The 18,911-nt window shown below is 29.8% G+C and overlaps 3 protein-coding genes across 3 annotated transcripts; 1 reads left to right on the top strand and 2 right to left on the bottom strand.

Moving 5' to 3' along the window:
* Nucleotides 1–2,052: 2,052 nt before the first annotated feature.
* Nucleotides 2,053–3,763, top strand: LOC124920745 (60S ribosomal protein L17-1). Its single transcript, XM_047461297.1, has 7 exons — nt 2,053–2,118; nt 2,212–2,248; nt 2,416–2,456; nt 2,853–3,083; nt 3,175–3,277; nt 3,366–3,433; nt 3,524–3,763. The coding sequence occupies exons 1-7, from the start codon at nt 2,116–2,118 to the stop codon at nt 3,572–3,574; spliced, it is 534 nt and encodes a 177-aa protein (XP_047317253.1). The 5' UTR covers nt 2,053–2,115; the 3' UTR covers nt 3,575–3,763.
* Nucleotides 3,764–5,439: 1,676 nt separating this feature from the next.
* On the bottom strand, nt 5,440–8,151 carry LOC124922302 (receptor protein kinase-like protein ZAR1). Its single transcript, XM_047463037.1, has 3 exons — nt 6,954–8,151; nt 6,298–6,867; nt 5,440–6,223 (listed from the first exon to the last, which is right to left on the bottom strand). Exons 1-3 carry the CDS (start codon nt 7,921–7,923, stop codon nt 5,586–5,588), a joined length of 2,178 nt encoding a protein of 725 aa, XP_047318993.1. The 5' UTR covers nt 7,924–8,151; the 3' UTR covers nt 5,440–5,585.
* A 1,845-nt stretch (nt 8,152–9,996) lies between these two features.
* On the bottom strand, nt 9,997–13,584 carry LOC124922301 (proteasome subunit beta type-5-B-like). Its single transcript, XM_047463036.1, has 8 exons — nt 13,451–13,584; nt 13,175–13,297; nt 12,949–13,078; nt 12,716–12,822; nt 11,421–11,555; nt 11,225–11,328; nt 10,368–10,468; nt 9,997–10,284 (listed from the first exon to the last, which is right to left on the bottom strand). The coding sequence occupies exons 2-8, from the start codon at nt 13,283–13,285 to the stop codon at nt 10,154–10,156; spliced, it is 819 nt and encodes a 272-aa protein (XP_047318992.1). The 5' UTR covers nt 13,286–13,297; nt 13,451–13,584; the 3' UTR covers nt 9,997–10,153.
* Between the last annotated feature and the right edge of the window lie 5,327 nt (nt 13,585–18,911).

Below are 18,911 nucleotides of genomic sequence, written 5' to 3'. Positions count from 1 at the left end.
GTGCATTCTGAAACATCATTAAAACAATTTGTTGAGCAATATGATAATGTTTTGAAGAGTAAGATTTGAAAATGAAAAAAAAGATTTCATTTCTTTCAATTCAATCATGCCCGTAATAACTGGTTATCCTATTTAGAGACAATTTCAAAGTGTGTACACTAACACGATATTGAAATTGTTTCAAGATGAATTAAGAGGATTAATGTTTTGCAATGCCTCACTAGTAAAAGAAGAAGAAACAACTTTGATATTTGAAGTAGTATAGACTATGTTGGGGACAAAAGGAGAACCCCTACGAAAAGTTTGTTTTGTGGTACATTACACTAGATAAGACTGTCAAGTTAAGTGTTTGTGCCGACTATTTTAGTTTTGAGGAATTTTATGTAGACATTTGATCTCTGTATTGATAATGAATGAGGTGTTTGAGGTTCCTATGAACTATATTATGGAGAGATGGTGCAAAAATATAAAGTGTGTGTATCAAAGTATCACTAACCTATATGATGATCATAGCTGTTATGATGTCAGTTATCGACGCAAAATTCTCACTCCATTGATATATGAGATTCAACACCTTGGGGAGGAAAATGACGAAGGTTGTTCTGTTTTGGTGGATATTTTAAAAGATGCAAAAGACAAACTAATTGCAATTGATTTTGAGCATTCAAGTGCTGAAAATGATTGTAATTTGATACCAATTACTAACTATGGTGAAAAGCTTAAAGGAGTGACAATATCTAGTGTAAAAACAATACACTCTCCACTAAAAGTACGAGCGCGAGGTCGTCCACCCACAAAGAGAAAACAGTCTGTTATTGAACAAATTGTGAAGAAATCGATTACAAAGGCTAGAAAAAAGGTTTGATTTATTATGTTTTAGACAATTATTTTTAGTATTAAGTTATATTATTTTTATTCTAAATTATATATTGTTTCTAATTTGTCTTGTACTCGTGAAAACAACTATGGTGTAATGATTAAAGACAATTTATCGATTATATTATGTTGTTTGTTTTTCTAAAAGTAGTTGTTAGGATACATTTTGGACCATGTTTTTTTGGTAAGTTTATTTTATTCATACTTTCAATGATGGTGCAATTTATTAATATAAAATAGTAAATTAACCCAAGTAAATGTTTTTAATTAAATATAACACAATTAATTATTATTTATTTTAATTTTGTACAATAATTTTAAAAAAAAAATTATAATAATAAAAATTAAAGAGATAAATTATTAAGTATTTTTTAATAATAAAAATTGAATTTATTTTATTGAAAGTGTCTTAATTAAATATATATATATATATATATATATATATATATATATATATATATATATATATATATATATATATATATATATATATATATATATATATATATATATATATATATATATATATATATATATATATATATATATATATATATATATATATATATATATATATATATATATATATATATATATATATAGAGTGAACAAGTCTAATTAGCCTCCATCTACAGGTTGGATGTCATTACTCATGTATTATTATCAGATATATTAACTAACACTAGGGATCCATATTTAGTTGCTATTCACTCTATATCGGAAAAAATATATTATTATTTAAATAAAATAATTAAATGAAAACATTAAATATATATATTATATAGAAGTAATTTTAAACAAAAAGTTAGATCTGTTGAAGTGGTTTGAACTACAAATGAGAAGTTTTGTATTATTTTCATTAATATTTTTCATGGTCCATATATGAAACTTAAACTAGTTTATGATTAAAGAAACAAAATAATTGTAAGAGTTTTGAATATTCTCTTTTATGTTTTTAATTTGTACATATTATTCTTATGATTAAGCATTTTATTAATCACTTATTACAAACTTTAATATTTTTTTTAAAAAAAATCAAATATTTGATTGAATTTGAAAACCTAATTGATGGTTATTAATGGGCCAAGATGTAACCCAACTAAAGAAGCAGGCCCATTAACTGGAAATTACATCCGCTTAATAGAAAGCATATAAAAGCTCAGAGAAACCCTTATTCACAATCCTCTTTCGCCACCACAGGGAAGCAAATAACATCCGCCGTTCGAAGAAGCAACAACAATGGTCTCTTCTCTCTTCATCTCTTCATTCTATTCTCCATCTATCTTGATTCTTTAATCTTTGATTCAACGTTTTCCTATTTGCATTTCATTTCAGGTCAAATACTCCAAAGAACCGGTTAATGTCACCAAATGTAAGTTGATTCATATTCTTCACACTTTTATTCTAAGAAAATCGAGTATATATCATCTGCACAAACTTACGATGATTTTGATAATCTGTATCCGTATTACGATTCGTGCTTAAGATGATACTGTTTTGATAGTTCCTGATCTTTGTTATTTCTCTTGTTTCTTACAGCCTGCAAGGCCAGGGGTGCCGATCTGAGAGTTCACTTCAAGGTATTTTTTTTTCAACTTCTCTATTACAAGTTCTCATACGACTCAGCAAACAGATCGTAATAGAACAGATAATGTGTATGTATCAATATATTAGAATATGTATGTGTTTCAAGTCTGTGATGAATTCTTTTGACGATGTATAACCTTGCTTCATAGATCGTAATTGTGATGAAGAAGCATTGTATCATTATTCGTTGATTATTAAATCCGTTCTTTAAATTGACGATCTATACTTTCTATGTATTGCCTTGAATATAATTGCTTATCTCAACTTGTAGCCATTAATTGATTGTTATTTTGCGAATTTTATCAAAGCACTTGAACTACTATTGTTTAAATAAATGACTTATATTAGCTTAATTCACAGCTGACAATATTCATTTGTGATTTGTACAGAACACAAGAGAAACCGCGCACGCTATCAGGAAGCTTCCTTTGATCAAGGCCAAGAGATATTTGGAAGATGTCCTTGTCCACAAGCAAGCTATTCCATTCACCCGTTTCTGTCGTGGTGTTGGAAGAACTGCTCAAGCTAAGAACAGGCATTCTAATGGACAGGGACGTTGGCCTGTCAAGTCTGCAAAGTTCATTCTTGATTTGCTCAAGAATGCTGAAAGCAATGCTGAGGTATATCTATCTATCTATACATTTATTCTCGTTGCATCTCCAAAATTTTTACTTGATTTGATTTAAACCTCTTTTTCGACATACTCTGTAGGTGAAAGGTCTTGATGTTGATGCCCTCTTCATTTCACATATTCAAGTTAACCAGGCACAGAAACAGAGACGTCGCACGTACCGTGCTCATGGAAGAATTAACCGTATGCAATGAAAAACCCTATTTTCCTTTTCGGTTGTCTTGTAGATTTGATTGAATTTTCTAATTAAATTTATTACCTTTGTGTGTAGCCTACATGTCTTCCCCTTGCCATATTGAGTTGATTTTATCTGAGAAGGAAGAGCCTGTGAGGAAGGAGGTAAGTTTTGTAAGATTGATGTTTTTCGTTTCTCTTTTGATTCGAGTATTATTCATTGTTACTGATTCTCCATATTTGTTTACTTTGCAGCCTGAATCTCAGCTGGCTACTGGAAAATCAAGGAGTGGTGGATCTTCTTAAATGGTTGTGAGAGTTTTGTTGGTATCTTTAATATCTCTGATCTCTCTTTTTGTTTTGAAAAATTGTTTACTTTTTGGAACATTGAGTACCATTTTGATCATTTAGTTATTTTGAAGTATTTTATTTTTAGAAGTGGATGATTGATTGAATTCACAACTGAATGGTTATGATTATGAGCCTTTGCTGCTAGGTTGGTTTATGGGTTTTTATTGTTTTTGCTTGAGAAATATATTCCATTTGTGTTATTATTGCAAGTTTGTTTGGATTTTTAATTAGATTATAACTCAAAATCTTCTAATTTAGCTAGCACCCTAGTCAAATAGTTCTTATATATTTCAATATTATCAAACTCAATGATCTTATTGTAGATTTTTTTCTAAAAATCTTGTAATATTATACCATTGAAAATTATTAAGGTTATTTATTAACTGTTTAATCACCTTTTAAAATTGTAGAAGAATGATTGAATTAGATGAAATTTTGTAAGACAAAATCTATTTTTATGTTTTTTTTGTTTCGTTAAAATGTTTTTTTGTGAATTTTAATAAGGTGAAGATTTTAAGTTTTCAAAATTATTTAATTTAAAATTTTCAAAATGTTACTTTGAATCTAAATTTTAAGTTTGGTATTACAATAGTTTCAAATAAATTTTGAATTATATTTTTCTTGGACAATAGGACTGTCATAATGTAATATATTAAATAATTCAAATGTTAGAATGTCACAATTTAAAAAATAGTTAAATCTCGATTATTTTCATATTTAGCATGTAATCATTATCTTTTTCTCAAAGTTAAATATAAATTTTACATTTTTTCTTCTCATTGTTTGTTGAAGTATTTAATCATTATTTATAATCTCTTATAATCTAGAGTAGTTATAATCTAGAGTAGTGATGAGATAGATCTGGATAAAAGATGTACTTAAAACTTCGGTGTTAGGTACATACAACATTTATACTATATTCTCTGAAGAAAAAATAAAAAACATTTGTCTATCACAAAATTATATGAAATCAAATTTAAATATTGAAATTTTGTATTATTATAAAGAAATAAATTTAAACTTAAATTTATTAATTACATATAAATTTATTAACGATATTATATATTTAAGTGAATGTATTATTGTTGGTGGGACACAAATATCCTCCGCTCAAACATGACAATTCGGATTGAATAATCCTTTGACAAGAAACAACAAGTATAGCTTGTTTAGTATTGATCTTAGTGAATCGCAGTGGAGGTTTCAATCTACTATTTGGAATCTTGAAGAACCTGCCATTCTTTCATTGCTTTGACAATAGATGACTGAATTATATAGTTTAACAAATTTGCCCACGGTCTTCAAAATCCTGTTATTATTATTAGCAATCTAAATAGTCTAAATTGAGAGACATAATATCTTATTTACTAGTGATGGTACCAAAAATTCCTTCGAAATCCACGTCACAAAATATTCAATGTAGAGCGTGAACACATCTGGTACATAATCACACATTATGTTGCTAATGGTAAACCAAATGTTCAAAGATTATTGTGATTTTACATCAACATAAAAATATATAAAAATTTCAGAATCATGATTTGAATTATAGATTGATATAGCAAATAGGCCTATATATACATTAATTATTCAAGCAAGAAAAAATGTCAAAATCTCTGATGTCCCTATGTCAATCTCAACAGTTTTTGTTTCTTTCTTTTGTTGGGTTATGACAATTGTTAAACAACCTCTTTTGTCTTTTCACATTTTGTTTGTTTCTTGTACCCTTGACACACTATACTCCCTTTGCTTAATTTCAAATAAATAACCTTTTTCTATATACAAAACAAACAAAGGCTCATATGAGAAACTAATCTAAAGATACCATAATAACTATAAGAGTAGATTATTATTATTATAATGCTTGCAAAGCAATTTTATAACATTTTTTTTATATGTTTATAGAAAAGGAAACAACAAATTAGACAAATATATGTCATCAAATCAAAAGTATTTGCTTAATTTCCTATATCTTTTCAAGATTTTCCAGCACAGTTTTCATCCTCGGCCTCGTCTCCGCATCCGATTCACAACACGCAAGCGCCACATGAATAACCGCCATCATTTCCTTCTTACAATCCAATTCATGAAGCAAACAAGGATCAACCATATCCGACAATGTTCTTTTTTCTTCTTCAAATCCTTCCTTTACCCACCTCACCAAATCTTGTATCTCCGTCGATGTTGACGTCGCCTGACCTGGCGACGAATTATCCGGCGACTTCCCCGTTAACAACTCAAGCAACACCACCCCGAAAGAATACACGTCCCATTTTTGTGTAGGTCGAGTATTGGTGACTCTAGCCTCCGGTGCCTTGTAGTTGTTTGATGAACGGTCTTGTTGGACTGACTTTAGGTAAGGAAGTGCTCCTCCTATGAAACCGCCGGAGGAAGAGGGGTTGTTTCCGGTGATGGTTATTAGTTTGGTGAGACCGAAATCACATATGTAGGGATGGAAATCATTGTCGAGAAGGATGTTTGATGGTTTTATATCACCATGAACAAACTTTCTTGGGCTACATTCATGGAGGTAGGCTAATCCTCTTGCGGTTCCTTTTGCTATGCTGAGCCTAGTTGACCATGTCAAGTTGGATGATGGTTTCCCTGTTTCAAAAAATTCATATTTGTAAGAAATGATCATATTCTAATGAAGGGGGTCTGTCTGTCTGTCTTCTTACCTCGAAGAGCAGATGCCAAATTGCCATTAGAGATGAAATCACTAATGAGAAGCTTTTCATCAGGAGCCCAATAATAAGCTCTCAATTTGACGATATTTGGATGTTTAACCCTTCCAATGGCTTGAACTTCAGCAACAAATTCCTTATACCTCTGTTCTCCTCCTTCCCCTAATCGCCTAACTGCAACAGGACAACCATTGCCAAGAACAACTTTGTATACAATTCCTAATCCACTCTTTCCCAATACATAAGCTGATGCTCTTAACAGTTCGTCAAGCTCGAAACTAAACCCTTTATCAATGGCAACTAAATCACCTTCTCCACCACCAACACCGCTGCCGCTAGCTGCCCCATTTCCTCCCTTTTCAGATTCAACATCCGAATCATTTGTAGATATACCAAAGAAACAGAGGCATGAAGAGAATATGGTCCCTGGATTATCACCCAGTTTTTCCTTGCCTCTGCAACTACAGCCATGAGAATCCTTCTTTCTCCAGTACAGATAGAGTATTATCAGACCAATGAATGATATTCCAACAGCATCCGCTACAGAAATCAGAATGATCAAACCTGTTTGTTTTCATATAAGGAAATGCAACTTCAGATTAGGGTTCAATTCTAGGTTTATATATATAAAAATGTAACAGTCTACTTGCCTGGATTAAGTCCCTTCTTCGAAGCTGTGTTATCGGATCCAGGCGGAGGGTTTTCAGTTCCGTTGACGGATTGTGAACTGTTCAGACAAGATTTCTGTAGAGGAAAGCCGCATAGGAAAGGATTATTAAGAAACGCGGTTGGACCTTGGTTAGTAAACGAACCTGACTGAGGAATTTCGCCGCTGACATTGTTATCACGGAGATCGAAACTGACGGTCATCGGTAAATCACCCAAGGATTTAGGAAGAGTACCGGAGAAATGATTGAATGACAGATTAAGTGTTCCTGTTAGAGATTTAAGCTCGCCAAAGTCTTGAGGAATTGATCCACTTAGATTATTATCTGATAGATCAAGCTGAAGCAAATTCGCCATTTCTGGCCAAATACCTAGAGGAATCTCTCCTGATAAACTATTCCTAGCGAGTATTAGCCTCTGTAACTGCCGGCAATTGCGAAGATCCTTTGGAATTTCGCCGGAAATAGAGTTATGCGAGAGATCGATGTTCAAAATCCGCGACGGACCACAGATAGAAGGAGGAATAGAGCCAGATAGATTGTTATCATATAGATACAGACTATGGAGAGAAGAAGCATTGAAAAGCTGATCAGGTATTGTTCCGTATAAGCTATTAGCATGGAGATTGAGACGGCGAAGGTAGTATAGAGATCCAAGCTCGGATGGAATATATCCTTTGAGTTTCTTTCCAGAGAGTGCGATCCCGACTACGCGAGGCTCGTCACTAGAAGCAGCAGAAGAAGATATATTGATACATGTAATCCCGGTCCAATGGCAAGGGTTTTTATCGGCGCTGTCCCAATCCGGTAAGGCTAAACCACCGTCATCCATGGCGGACTTGAATGAGAGAAGTGAGAGTCCGTCGGCGGATAGAGAAACCGCAAAATGCACATGATTAGTAGTAGTGATTGAAAGGAAGAGAAACGTAACTGTAAGAAATTGGAAGCGGAACATAGTAATCAAAATTCAGCAACAGCAGCAGCAGCGGATGAAGAAGAAGATGATTCGAATTGAAGAATCAAACAAACAATATCAAGTTACGTGGATCGATCTGAGAGATATTTGTGTATCGATTGGTTGGAGTATTTATGATGATAAGGATAGAGACTTGATAGCGAAGAGATCGCCGGAGTGGGACCCGCACCTCACCGCCGGCGGATTCTCAAAGCTTTACTCTCTCTCTACCAGTAGTAGAAGACAAGCAAATGTCATTTTATTTAGTTAATTAATTAATTTAAATGTATGAAAGAACCCGTTACATCAATTTTGATAGATACTCATGATCTCATATCAGATTTCAAAATTACCTTTAGGGCTAATAATTTATATTGTTTTTCTTAAAAAAAAATTATATTATTATTTAATTAATAAATAAAATGTTTAATATTTTTTTTTATATAAAACAGTTCATACTTTTTCATTAAAAACAATTCAAAAAATAAGAACGTAAAAAATCAAAGTTAGCAAACTCCTAAAACAGATTCTAACTATCCGATCAAGGTATTTATTTATATTAAATATTATTTTCAATATTTAATATAAATAGAACTTATTGAGTATTTTTAAATCTCATTTTTTTATTAATTAATTAATATTCACTATAAATTAGAATTAAATATTGTTTTAGGGCTTTTAACTTGAGTAACGAGGACAAATTTAAATCTGAAATGTATGAATCAAACATGTTATTTTGCTGTCAAATAATTATTAAATATCATATATTTAATTAATTAAAAAAAAAATTAAAATTAAAATTCGAGACAAAAAATCTTATATAATAAAAGTGGATCGAGCCCAAAATAGTAATTGAGATGATTAATATACCATTAAAGTAGATATTTTATTTATAACATTTATTTTTTGTATAATGTACTAGCAGTAAATAATTAAAATAGAAACACATATATATTAAATTTCTATATATACCTATCAATATCATCATCAATATATGGATATAATCGGGCAATAAGTGTCAGTCTCAATAAATTGGCAAAACCTACCAGACTACCAACATAATATAATACCATCCTCAACATGAAGATACCAAAATTAAATATCATTTGGTCAATCAAAATCAATGGTGTTTTATTTTCAAATTATACTATTACCATATATATATATAAAAATGAATTTGTACATAACAAAGTTATGTGGGTTTGTTGTGAGTGCCTATGTATGATGATGATGAAAATAATGATTACCTATAAACAAAAACATTATAACAAACACCAATATACCTAAGATTTGTATGATTCCAATCATATAAATTACTATTATTATTATTATTACTATTACTATTACTATTACTATTACTATTACTACTGCCTTTTAAGTGGAGACTGATCTGTATGTGTATCATTCATTCATTCATTAAAGTTGCTGCTGGAGACATGCTTATTTTCACTTCTTAATCATCAAAACATGCTTACAAGCTAACTTATAATAATAATATAATAAAATAATTTCATTTTTATTATTGCAATAACTCCATATATATGTATATTATAAAATGTAGATGATACCATGTGGGTGAGATGGCATGACCGTGACTGCTCAATTCAACCTTCCAATTCCTCACAATAAATTCTTCAAAATCGAAAATGACTTATTGTTTTGTAATTTGTAAAATCAATATTTTTTAAATATTGAAAATAATATTAATTATTTTTATATATAATTAAATATTTGTATACATTGATTCATATTAAAATGTATATATAAATAAGTAAAATTATAAAAAAGGTATATTTATTTAAAACAATAAAAACTTTTTATTTCTAATAAAACCCTAATTCTGTAAAAATTCAACTAATTTAAATTTTTACATAAATCATCAGACTATTTTATCCTATTTTCATGGTTCAGAATCAGGGGGATTTTTATACTAATGATAAATTACTCTTTAACCCTTCAAAATTCACTTCTAGTAAAAAAAGAAAATATAACATACCATGCTGTAAAGAAATTTTCAACAAGTTAATTTTTCTTTATCATGTATGCAATTGCTTAAAGGAAGAAGAGACAGACTGAGAAAGAACAAAGTCATACATATGATTAAAACATCAAGCAGAACAATTTCAGATAAACTTGTCAAACTCTAAACCAAGTCACATTTTAATAATAGCAATTCAATCAGTCACAAAAACATGCAACCGATTTGTCTCTGAAGAGTTTCGCGCCGTTTCTAAGCCACTGGAGTGGATTCTGCCATCTCTTGCTCAACCACCACTGGTTCTACAGGATTATAGTGGTAGTGGAGTTCTGCCACGTCGTCTCCAGAGAGCTTCTTCCATCCGGTCGGGCCCACGTAATAAACTGGTTCAAGATGACGACAATGGAATCGATTGGAATCTATGTATGAAGAGATGATGATGTGATGATAATAGTGATATACTTACCGCTAGCAACACCACCACTAGCTCCATCACGGAAAGTTGCGTGATAAATTGAGCGCCTAGCCAATTCTGCAGCTTCCTCTATTGACATGTCATATCGATACCTATCAAAAACATTTGAATATTAGAACAGTAAGAACATTGGACCTGAGTTTCTCATGTTCCATGTTTGTTGATTTTTAAAGCTTATGATATCATTTGTACTAGATTGTGTTTTTGTTTGGATGTTTTCGCCACAGCTTTATGCTGGTATGCCCGAAATCATCTGGGTGTTTATTCAACATTTAGTGAATATTTATTCTACAAACTCTGTTTCTACTTTGTCACTATTATTCATGATGGAAGGAAGCAATACAACTTCTTTGAAAGACTACGGAGAAAAAACATAGGAGGAAGGATTATTTGGATAGAGGAAACATGGTGAATTATATGCCTTGTTTGATGAAGGATTATTAATCCAAATAGCCTCCTTATCCCTTAATGAATCACTTTATCAACCAAATCATCAACTAAAATACTACAATATAAAGGATATTTTAGTCCTTTAACCCAGATTACTAGAATTCAAAGGATATTTTAAAAAGGATATTGTGGTCATTTAACCCAAATAATCCACTTTGTCATCAAACAGGGTTATTTCCCCCAAAAAAATGTTTATTTGAAAAGAAAAACTACATCAAACAAGTTTATAGGCTGATTATTATATAACATAAATGGAAGTTTTTATAAAAACAAAGCAATTCTGAGCAAATATTTCTGCAATAAAAAAAAGAGTTAAATGATGCATGCCAAAAAGAATTCGCAATATAATAACTGTATTGCCGAGGAAAGTAACATAAATCATGCACAAATAAACTCACCCATCATCCAGCACACCATAAGCATACGGTGAGCCAGATCCTACAGAGAATCTTGTTCCCTTCATGCGTCCACCATCATTGTCCACATAATATAGACCAGGACCCTTCAACAATTCAACAAAACAGTTCATGAGAAGGAATTTAAGAATATTAATTTCTCAATAGATAGATTGATCAGAAACGAATAAGCTAATACCGTCTCATCCCAACCAGCAATCATTGTTCCAACAGACAAACCCATTCCACGGTAGTTATACAGAATATTCGCAAGTAACTTTGAGGCACCAGTAACTGAGATTCTTCGCTTATTGGCAAGCTCATGCAATCGGCACTGAAATACAAAAGGAAGATTATCATAAGCAATATTACATCAAATATATCCAGTAGCCTGTGTAAATCAAGAGAGGAGAGAAATGAATGAATATATTTAAACCATTCAACAACACGGGGCAATAACCTAGTTTTTCTCACTTAGTGGAAGATGAAGAATTGAGTTTTTAAAAGCAAGTGCTTCTTTGTGTAAGTATTGGATGTTGGGAAGAGGAAGTACAATGGAGTCTGGCCAAGCTGGTCTACAAGAAGGCTTTTAAACCAATGACTAAAGGAAACAATCTAAAGATCCTTTGAAAGTGGTTGGCCTTGGGAGATAATCTATACAAAGTGATTATGAAGCTAGCATAATGGAACATCATGAGATGACAAGATATCCTAAACTCCTTTGGTGACTGTTTCGCACAAGCTGTGGTATCTTTTATAAGAGGTGACTATTGATCTGCTAGTATGGATGTATATAAAAAATGATCTGACAGTATCAGGAGTTGTGATAAAAGAAAATAAAATATTCCAAAATCAGTAGTTTAAGGTTTACTTGGTACCCTGTCTACAAATCTATGTTGATTCCAAATAGGTGTAGGGTGAAGAAAAAACAAACAGATTTTCTTGAGCCAACGGATATTGTAGATGGGAGGTTGACATGTACAATAATGCAAGATTTAGAAACCTACAACTGAATATCATCAATTTGTGTATCAGAGTATAAATCCAACTTGCCCAGACTAATCCACAATAGCTTATAACATTTGGAAATCCATGACCAGATAGTGAAGTTCAGATATCAAAGTTTCCTACTCTATTCAGTAGATATCACACTAATATGAACTAGAAATGCTAATATATTGAGTAACAACTTCTCATGCCATTATTGCAAGTACAATTCAATTTAAATACAGTAGATGAGCTACTTATCAATTATGCAGAAAATATGCATCATTTTCAAGCACATCTGGTTGCATCCTCCATTATTTTGCTATTAGACAAGTGTCATAATGCAGAATGATCAGTTCAAGAAATTTGCAGAAGATTTAACATTAAATTGAACAAGCAAGATGGGATAATTTTTCAGAAAACTTTGAAGGCATTTAGAAACATAAAAGAGTGTTCCATGGGTCAAATCTGCAGCAAACTGATTAAAAAAACCCATGAAGGAACTACCTTAATCCCCAAATTTCTGTGCCAGAACTGGCAATCGGCAGCTCCACCAGCCATTGTCCCAAGCATATAAGGATTGATCTCAATAATTTTCTTCACAGATTGTGAAGCTGTAAAATGGAAGTAGACAAAAAATGAATAAACCAAAGCAGATTGTAATGAATAATTTACATCATTAGCAATAAGTATATATTAGGGCCAACCAACCGACCAACAAAAGATAGATAGAGTCATACATATATATCCTCCCATAGAAGCACGAGAGTCAGCAGCAACCATAACACCTTCCTTAAAAATGAAAGCCAAAGTTGTTGTACCTTTTGCAGGCTTCACCATCTGAACGGATTTCTTCTGAAAGCTATCAAACTAAAACAAAGCAACCAGAAAACAGAAACAAATTTCATAAAGTGTAGAAGTAGTTGATTGAATAATAACGAGAATAAGGTAGAATGAGAGTCTGACATCAGCGGTTTTAGGAAGATCGAAAGCTGGAGCACTTGACAAGCCATCGAGAAGACCAATCTCCGGTCTAAAGAGGTTTGATTCAAGAGCGCATGTGTCAAGCCTATTCATGGCGATTAAAGTCTGCAATAACGAGAAAACAATCGATATGAAATGCAATTAAGAAATGAAAAAGAAGGACGAAGAGACAAAAGAAACCCTAAATCTGAATGCGAGGTTATTCTGAATAGATAGAAGATAGAGTAAGTAAGAATGGAGGAGAAGATTGAAGCGTACTCAGCAGCAGCAGCAAGGGTTTCCTCCTGTATTACGAAGAGATCGGGAATGAAGGAAGATGCAGATCGAGAGAAACACAACTGAGGGTTAGGAAGTATAGAGTAGTTTTTCTTTCTTGGGAAATAAGAAAAATATACTCTCTTACACAATAATAAAATAAATATAAATATATTTTTTTAATTATTTAGAAACAAGTTATTTATTTTAATTACCTCATTTAAAGGGAAATATGATGAAATGACTCTAAAGATTTATGTATTTGCATTCGTGGTAACTCACTAATTTATATTGCTCTAGTGGTCATTTTATGTTTTATAAACGAAAATACCCTCTTCGCGTAACGTGAAGGTATTTCGCGACTTCGCGTATTAAGGTATATGTAAATACTAAATTTTTTTCATTTTCTTCATTTTTTTCTCTCTCTTCTCTCTCTACTCTTGTTCTCTTTTTTACGGCAGCGGCAACGACGACTACGGCGACGGAAGAACACAATAGAGATCGATGATAAGAACTCTAACCCTAAATCGATTTATGTTCATCATATAGATTTATGTTCTTATTTCCATTATCTTCATTTCAAAACTCTAACCTTAACCCTAACCCTAAATCAATTTAACTTGTTTCTTATTATTCTTATTGGTTAATATTTTGTTCATCTTATTGTTTATATTGGTTTTACTATTCGTTGTTCATATTGTCGATAATGATATTTACAGATAATCTCGTCGATGATCATATGAGTTCCGATTCAGGGAAGATTCACTTTTCGCGTTACGCGAAGCAGCATAGTCGGCACGCGAAGCGGCACGGTCGTCACACGAAGCGGCACGGTCGTCACACGAAGGCACATCGCGTTACGCGAAACGGCACAGAGTTGTAATTAGATTTGTGTAAAACATCAAATTCGATTCCTATTGTTTTTCAACTAAATGAAGAATGTATAAAAAAAATGATTTAATGGGTCTCTTTCATGTTTGTTATTGCATCATCAGGTAAAAAGAAAAATGCCCCTTCTTTGGGATGATGATGACAATTTGAAGGTTTCTTCATGGAAGGGCGATTATTGAGAAACACATGGAGTAAGACAAGTGAAAAAAATCAAAAAATTATTCATAAGAGGAAGGATTGTCTGTCTCCTGTTATGCTATCCAGCCCTAACCATTCTTGTCACATTAACCGGGCTTAGTGTTTTAGGTTCGACAAGTTTTTTTTGTTCTTTCTATTTGCGCTTGTAATGTTTTTAAATTTATAGTAGTTTTGAACCAAACCACATTCGAAGCAGAGATGGATCATTTTGGATTTGACATAGTGGGGTTTGAATGTTTTCCTTTTCAATTCATGTCATTTTTTTTTTGAAAATTGTCAGAAGACTTCAACTCATAACTTTTTTTTGATCGTGTAACTCCTAACTTTCTATTCATGTAACTCTCGACATAACTTCTTATTTGTAACTTGTAATAATAATTCCATGACATTCTGTTCTATTTAACTAATGACAAATTTGTATTTATTTGGTTGATTCAATTTTGTTGCTGACTATTATTGTAATATTGAATTTTTTGTTGTATTTTTTTAGTTATGGTTTTAAAATAAAATCAATTTCAACATTAATTATCTTTATTTATCTTTTGCCTTTTCTTTCAAGATAAAAGAAATTCTTTAACAATGTTAAGATAAGATAAGATAATGTTGAGTATTTATATATATCCTAATACATTTCGCGAAACGCAAAACCCTTTCGTGTTACGCGAAGAGGGTATTTTCGTCCCAAAAATATAAAATGACCACCAGAACAATATAAACTAGCATGATTTCCGTGCGATGCAAACGGACAATTTATAAAAAAAACTAAAATTTCTATATTAAAATAATTTAATCACACTATATACTATATTAACGGTTTTCATATTGTATATATTCTTTCACATTTTCATTTTTATTAATATTTTGTGAAGTTATCTAATCTCAAATTTATTATAATTTTTCTTTATAATTTTTTTTTTTTAAAATACAACTAAAATAAAATAATACAAATATGGTCATTTATTCAAAAATTTAGTTTTTTTGTTTTATTAATTTAATTAAAAAAAATTAACGTGAATTATCACATTATCTTAAATTGGCAAAAATAATATTTGAGAAAAATATTTTTTTATTTTTTTTCTCTTTTATACATAATTATTTCAGCTTCATTATAACCTTTCAAAAAATTTGAAAACAGTTTATTATACATTAAAAGTCAAAATATTAATTATAATATATGTGAAATGTCTATTAAAAAATAATATTGAACCATCTTTTTTATGTCAACACCATAAAACTCAAAACTCTTGTTTCAAAACTATATATATATATATATATATATATATATATATATATATATATATATATATATATATATATATATATATAAATAAATGTTATTATATATATAATTTTATTTTGGTTAAACAATATCATTAATTATTATTTTTATTAAAAAAAATAATTTAATTTTATAATATTTTGTATAAAAATATATATATTTATAATAATATTATAAATTAAATTAATAAATATTTATCAATTATTTAAAACATATCAAAATATAGAGTTAAATATATTTTGTATTATTTATATATATATATATATAATATTTATTATATATTTGTATTATATATATATATAAATAATTAAAATATTAATATTATTCATTAAAATACAATTTTATTTATAGTTTTCTTATAAAATATCTTATTAGGTTTTGTTATAAAAAAAAAATTAATAATAATTTTTTTTTTAAATCTTTGTAAAAAGAGAATTATCGGGTTCCTCTTGATTTCAAATCATCGTCTTCTTTTACTTCCCATTTTTCTTCAAATCAAGATCGAATTTTTTCTTCTAGATCTCTCTTACGTCGTCGTCGCCCTCCTTCGTCGCATCGCCATTGCCCACCTCCACTTCTCGTGCTACTTATACCTAAGGAGAAATGAGAGTCAATTTAAGAAATACCTAGACCTAAGAAGAAAGGAGAGACGAATTTGATGAAAAAATCATATAAAATGTGTAAAAATAAAAATAAAAAAATTATTTTCTTTTCTAAATCTATGGAGACAGAGAATACTCGTCTTCCTCTTGATTTCGAATTTTCGTCTTCATTCGCTTCTCATTTTTTTCAAATTAAGATCGAATATTTTCCTCTATATCTCTCTTGCGTCATCGTCGCCCTCCTCCGTTGCATCATCGTCGCTCTTCTCCATCACGTCGGCGTCGCTCTCCTCCTCTTCTTATGCTACATATACCTAAAGAGAAAGGAGTATCGATTTAAGAAAGACATAAACCTAAGGAGAAAGGAGAGACAAATGTAACGCGAAAATTTGATAAACCGTGAGAATTTGATTAGAAAATCATATAAAATGTGTAAAAATAAAAAAATTAATTAGTTTTAATTTTTTTTTTAAAAATTTCAGAATCCTCGGAGGTAGAGAAATCCTCGATTTCCTTTTAATTTTGAATCATCGTATTCATTCGCTTCCCGTTATTTCTTCAAATCAAGATCGAATATTTTTCTTTGGTCTTTCTTCCATTGTCGACACCCACCTCCTAAGGATAAAAGAGAGATAATTGTACTGCGAGAATTTGATGAGAAATTCATATAAAATGTGTAAAATTTTGGTAAATATCACCCTAAATTTTTTGTTTTAAACATTATTATATATATTATCTTCATTTACGTAGGGACTCAAACATTCGTAGGGACTCACACATGCCATCTTACCCTTACTTTTGGCCTTCCCCATTAATCACAAATTCACATACGCATTTACGTAGAGATTCACACATGCCATCCACATCGATCACAAATTCACCCACTACGTAGAAACTCACACATGCCATCCACATCGACCACAAATTCACCCACTCATACCCACTACGTAGGGACTCACACATGACATCCACATCGACCACAAATTCACCCACTCATACCCACATGCACAATCATTTATAAATTCGCGTAAATTGAGAGTCGAACTCTGGTCTCTAATATGAAATGAGAACACTTTAACCATTAGACCACTTGTGTTTTTTGAATTTAATTTAAAATTTTATGTATGTATAAATATTTAATCCTTGTTAATTAATAATAGATAAAATATATAATGAATAAAAGAAAATTAATTAATTAATTATATAAATAATAAATATGTGAACACTTTAACCATTACCACTTGTATTTTTTAAATTGAATTTAAAATTTTATGTATGTATAAATATTTAATCCTTATTAATTAATAATAGATAAAATATATAATGAATAGAAGAAAATTAATTAATTAAGTATATAAATAATAAATATGCATAGAAGGATAATAGGAAGAAAAAAAATATATTTATATAAAATTAATGATAAAATATACTGTATATATAGATTTTTAGGAGAGAGAAATGCTTAATATTAATTTTTTAATAAATTAAAATATTTATAATTTTTATTTTATGAAAAAAATTATAAAAATGATGTGTAAGAAAATATGAAATATAAATATATATATATAAATGAGGAAAAAAAATAAAAAATAAATTAATTATTAGTGTTACAAAATGGAAATTAATTAGGAGGTATATTATGAATATGAGAGAGAAATGAATATAAAAATAAAATTTGTAATTTTATTTTAAGTTTAATAAATTATTTAAACGTTATTATATATTATATATAGTATTATTATGTATATTATAAATATATATATATATATAATATTAAATATAAGTTTATATAAAATTAATGAAGAAAAATAATATGTATAATTAGGAAAGAAAAATTAGTAAAATAAAATAAAAATTAATTAGAAAAGATAAATTAATAATTATGGTATGAGAGATAAATTAGTAATTATGACAATAGAGAGAAACAGTTATAAAATATAATAAGCCTATGTGATAAGCATCATTAGATATATATAGATAACATATGCCATCCACATCCCACATCACCCACTCCGTATGGACTCACACATGTCATCCACATCGACCACAAATTCACCCACTCATACCCACATGCACAATCACACCCACTCATACCCACATGCACAATCATTTATAAATTTGCGTAAATTGAGACTCAAACTCTGGTCTCTAATATGAAATGTGAAAACTTTAACCATTAGACCACTTGTGTTTTTTGAATTTAATTTAAAATTTTATGTATGTATAAATATTTAATCCTTGTTAATTAATAATAGATAAAATATATAATGAATAAAAGAAAATTAATTAATTAATTATATAAATAATAAATATGTGAACACTTTAACTATTACCACTTGTATTTTTTAAATTGAATTTAAAATTTTATGTATGTATAAATATTTAATCCTTGTTAATTAATAATAGATAAAATATATAATGAATAAAAAAAATTAATTAATTAAGTATATAAATAATAAATATGCATAGAAGGATAATAGGAAGGAAAAAAAAT

This window comes from Impatiens glandulifera, chromosome 1 (assembly GCF_907164915.1).
Source record: "Impatiens glandulifera chromosome 1, dImpGla2.1, whole genome shotgun sequence".
NCBI lineage: Eukaryota > Viridiplantae > Streptophyta > Magnoliopsida > Ericales > Balsaminaceae > Impatiens > Impatiens glandulifera.
Note: the sequence above shows the minus strand (reverse complement) of the source record. Positions and strands in the feature narration are given on the sequence as shown.

Coding starts and splice junctions, on each gene's coding strand:
- LOC124920745 (XM_047461297.1), top strand. Junction 2,249..2,415: donor ACCGGTTAATGTCACCAAAT/GTAAGTTGATTC, acceptor TGTTTCTTACAG/CCTGCAAGGCCAGGGGTGCC. Junction 2,457..2,852: donor ATCTGAGAGTTCACTTCAAG/GTATTTTTTTTT, acceptor TGATTTGTACAG/AACACAAGAGAAACCGCGCA.
- LOC124922302 (XM_047463037.1), bottom strand. CDS start 7,923: ATGTTCCGCTTCCAATTTCTTACAGTTACGTTTCTCTTCCTTTCAATC. Junction 6,868..6,953: donor GAAGAAGGGACTTAATCCAG/GCAAGTAGACTG, acceptor GAAAACAAACAG/GTTTGATCATTCTGATTTCT. Junction 6,224..6,297: donor TTTGGCATCTGCTCTTCGAG/GTAAGAAGACAG, acceptor TTTTTGAAACAG/GGAAACCATCATCCAACTTG.
- LOC124922301 (XM_047463036.1), bottom strand. CDS start 13,285: ATGAATAGGCTTGACACATGCGCTCTTGAATCAAACCTCTTTAGACCG. Junction 11,329..11,420: donor TTGCTGGTTGGGATGAGACG/GTATTAGCTTAT, acceptor GAATTGTTGAAG/GGTCCTGGTCTATATTATGT. Junction 10,285..10,367: donor TAGTGGTGGTGTTGCTAGCG/GTAAGTATATCA, acceptor ATCTTGAACCAG/TTTATTACGTGGGCCCGACC.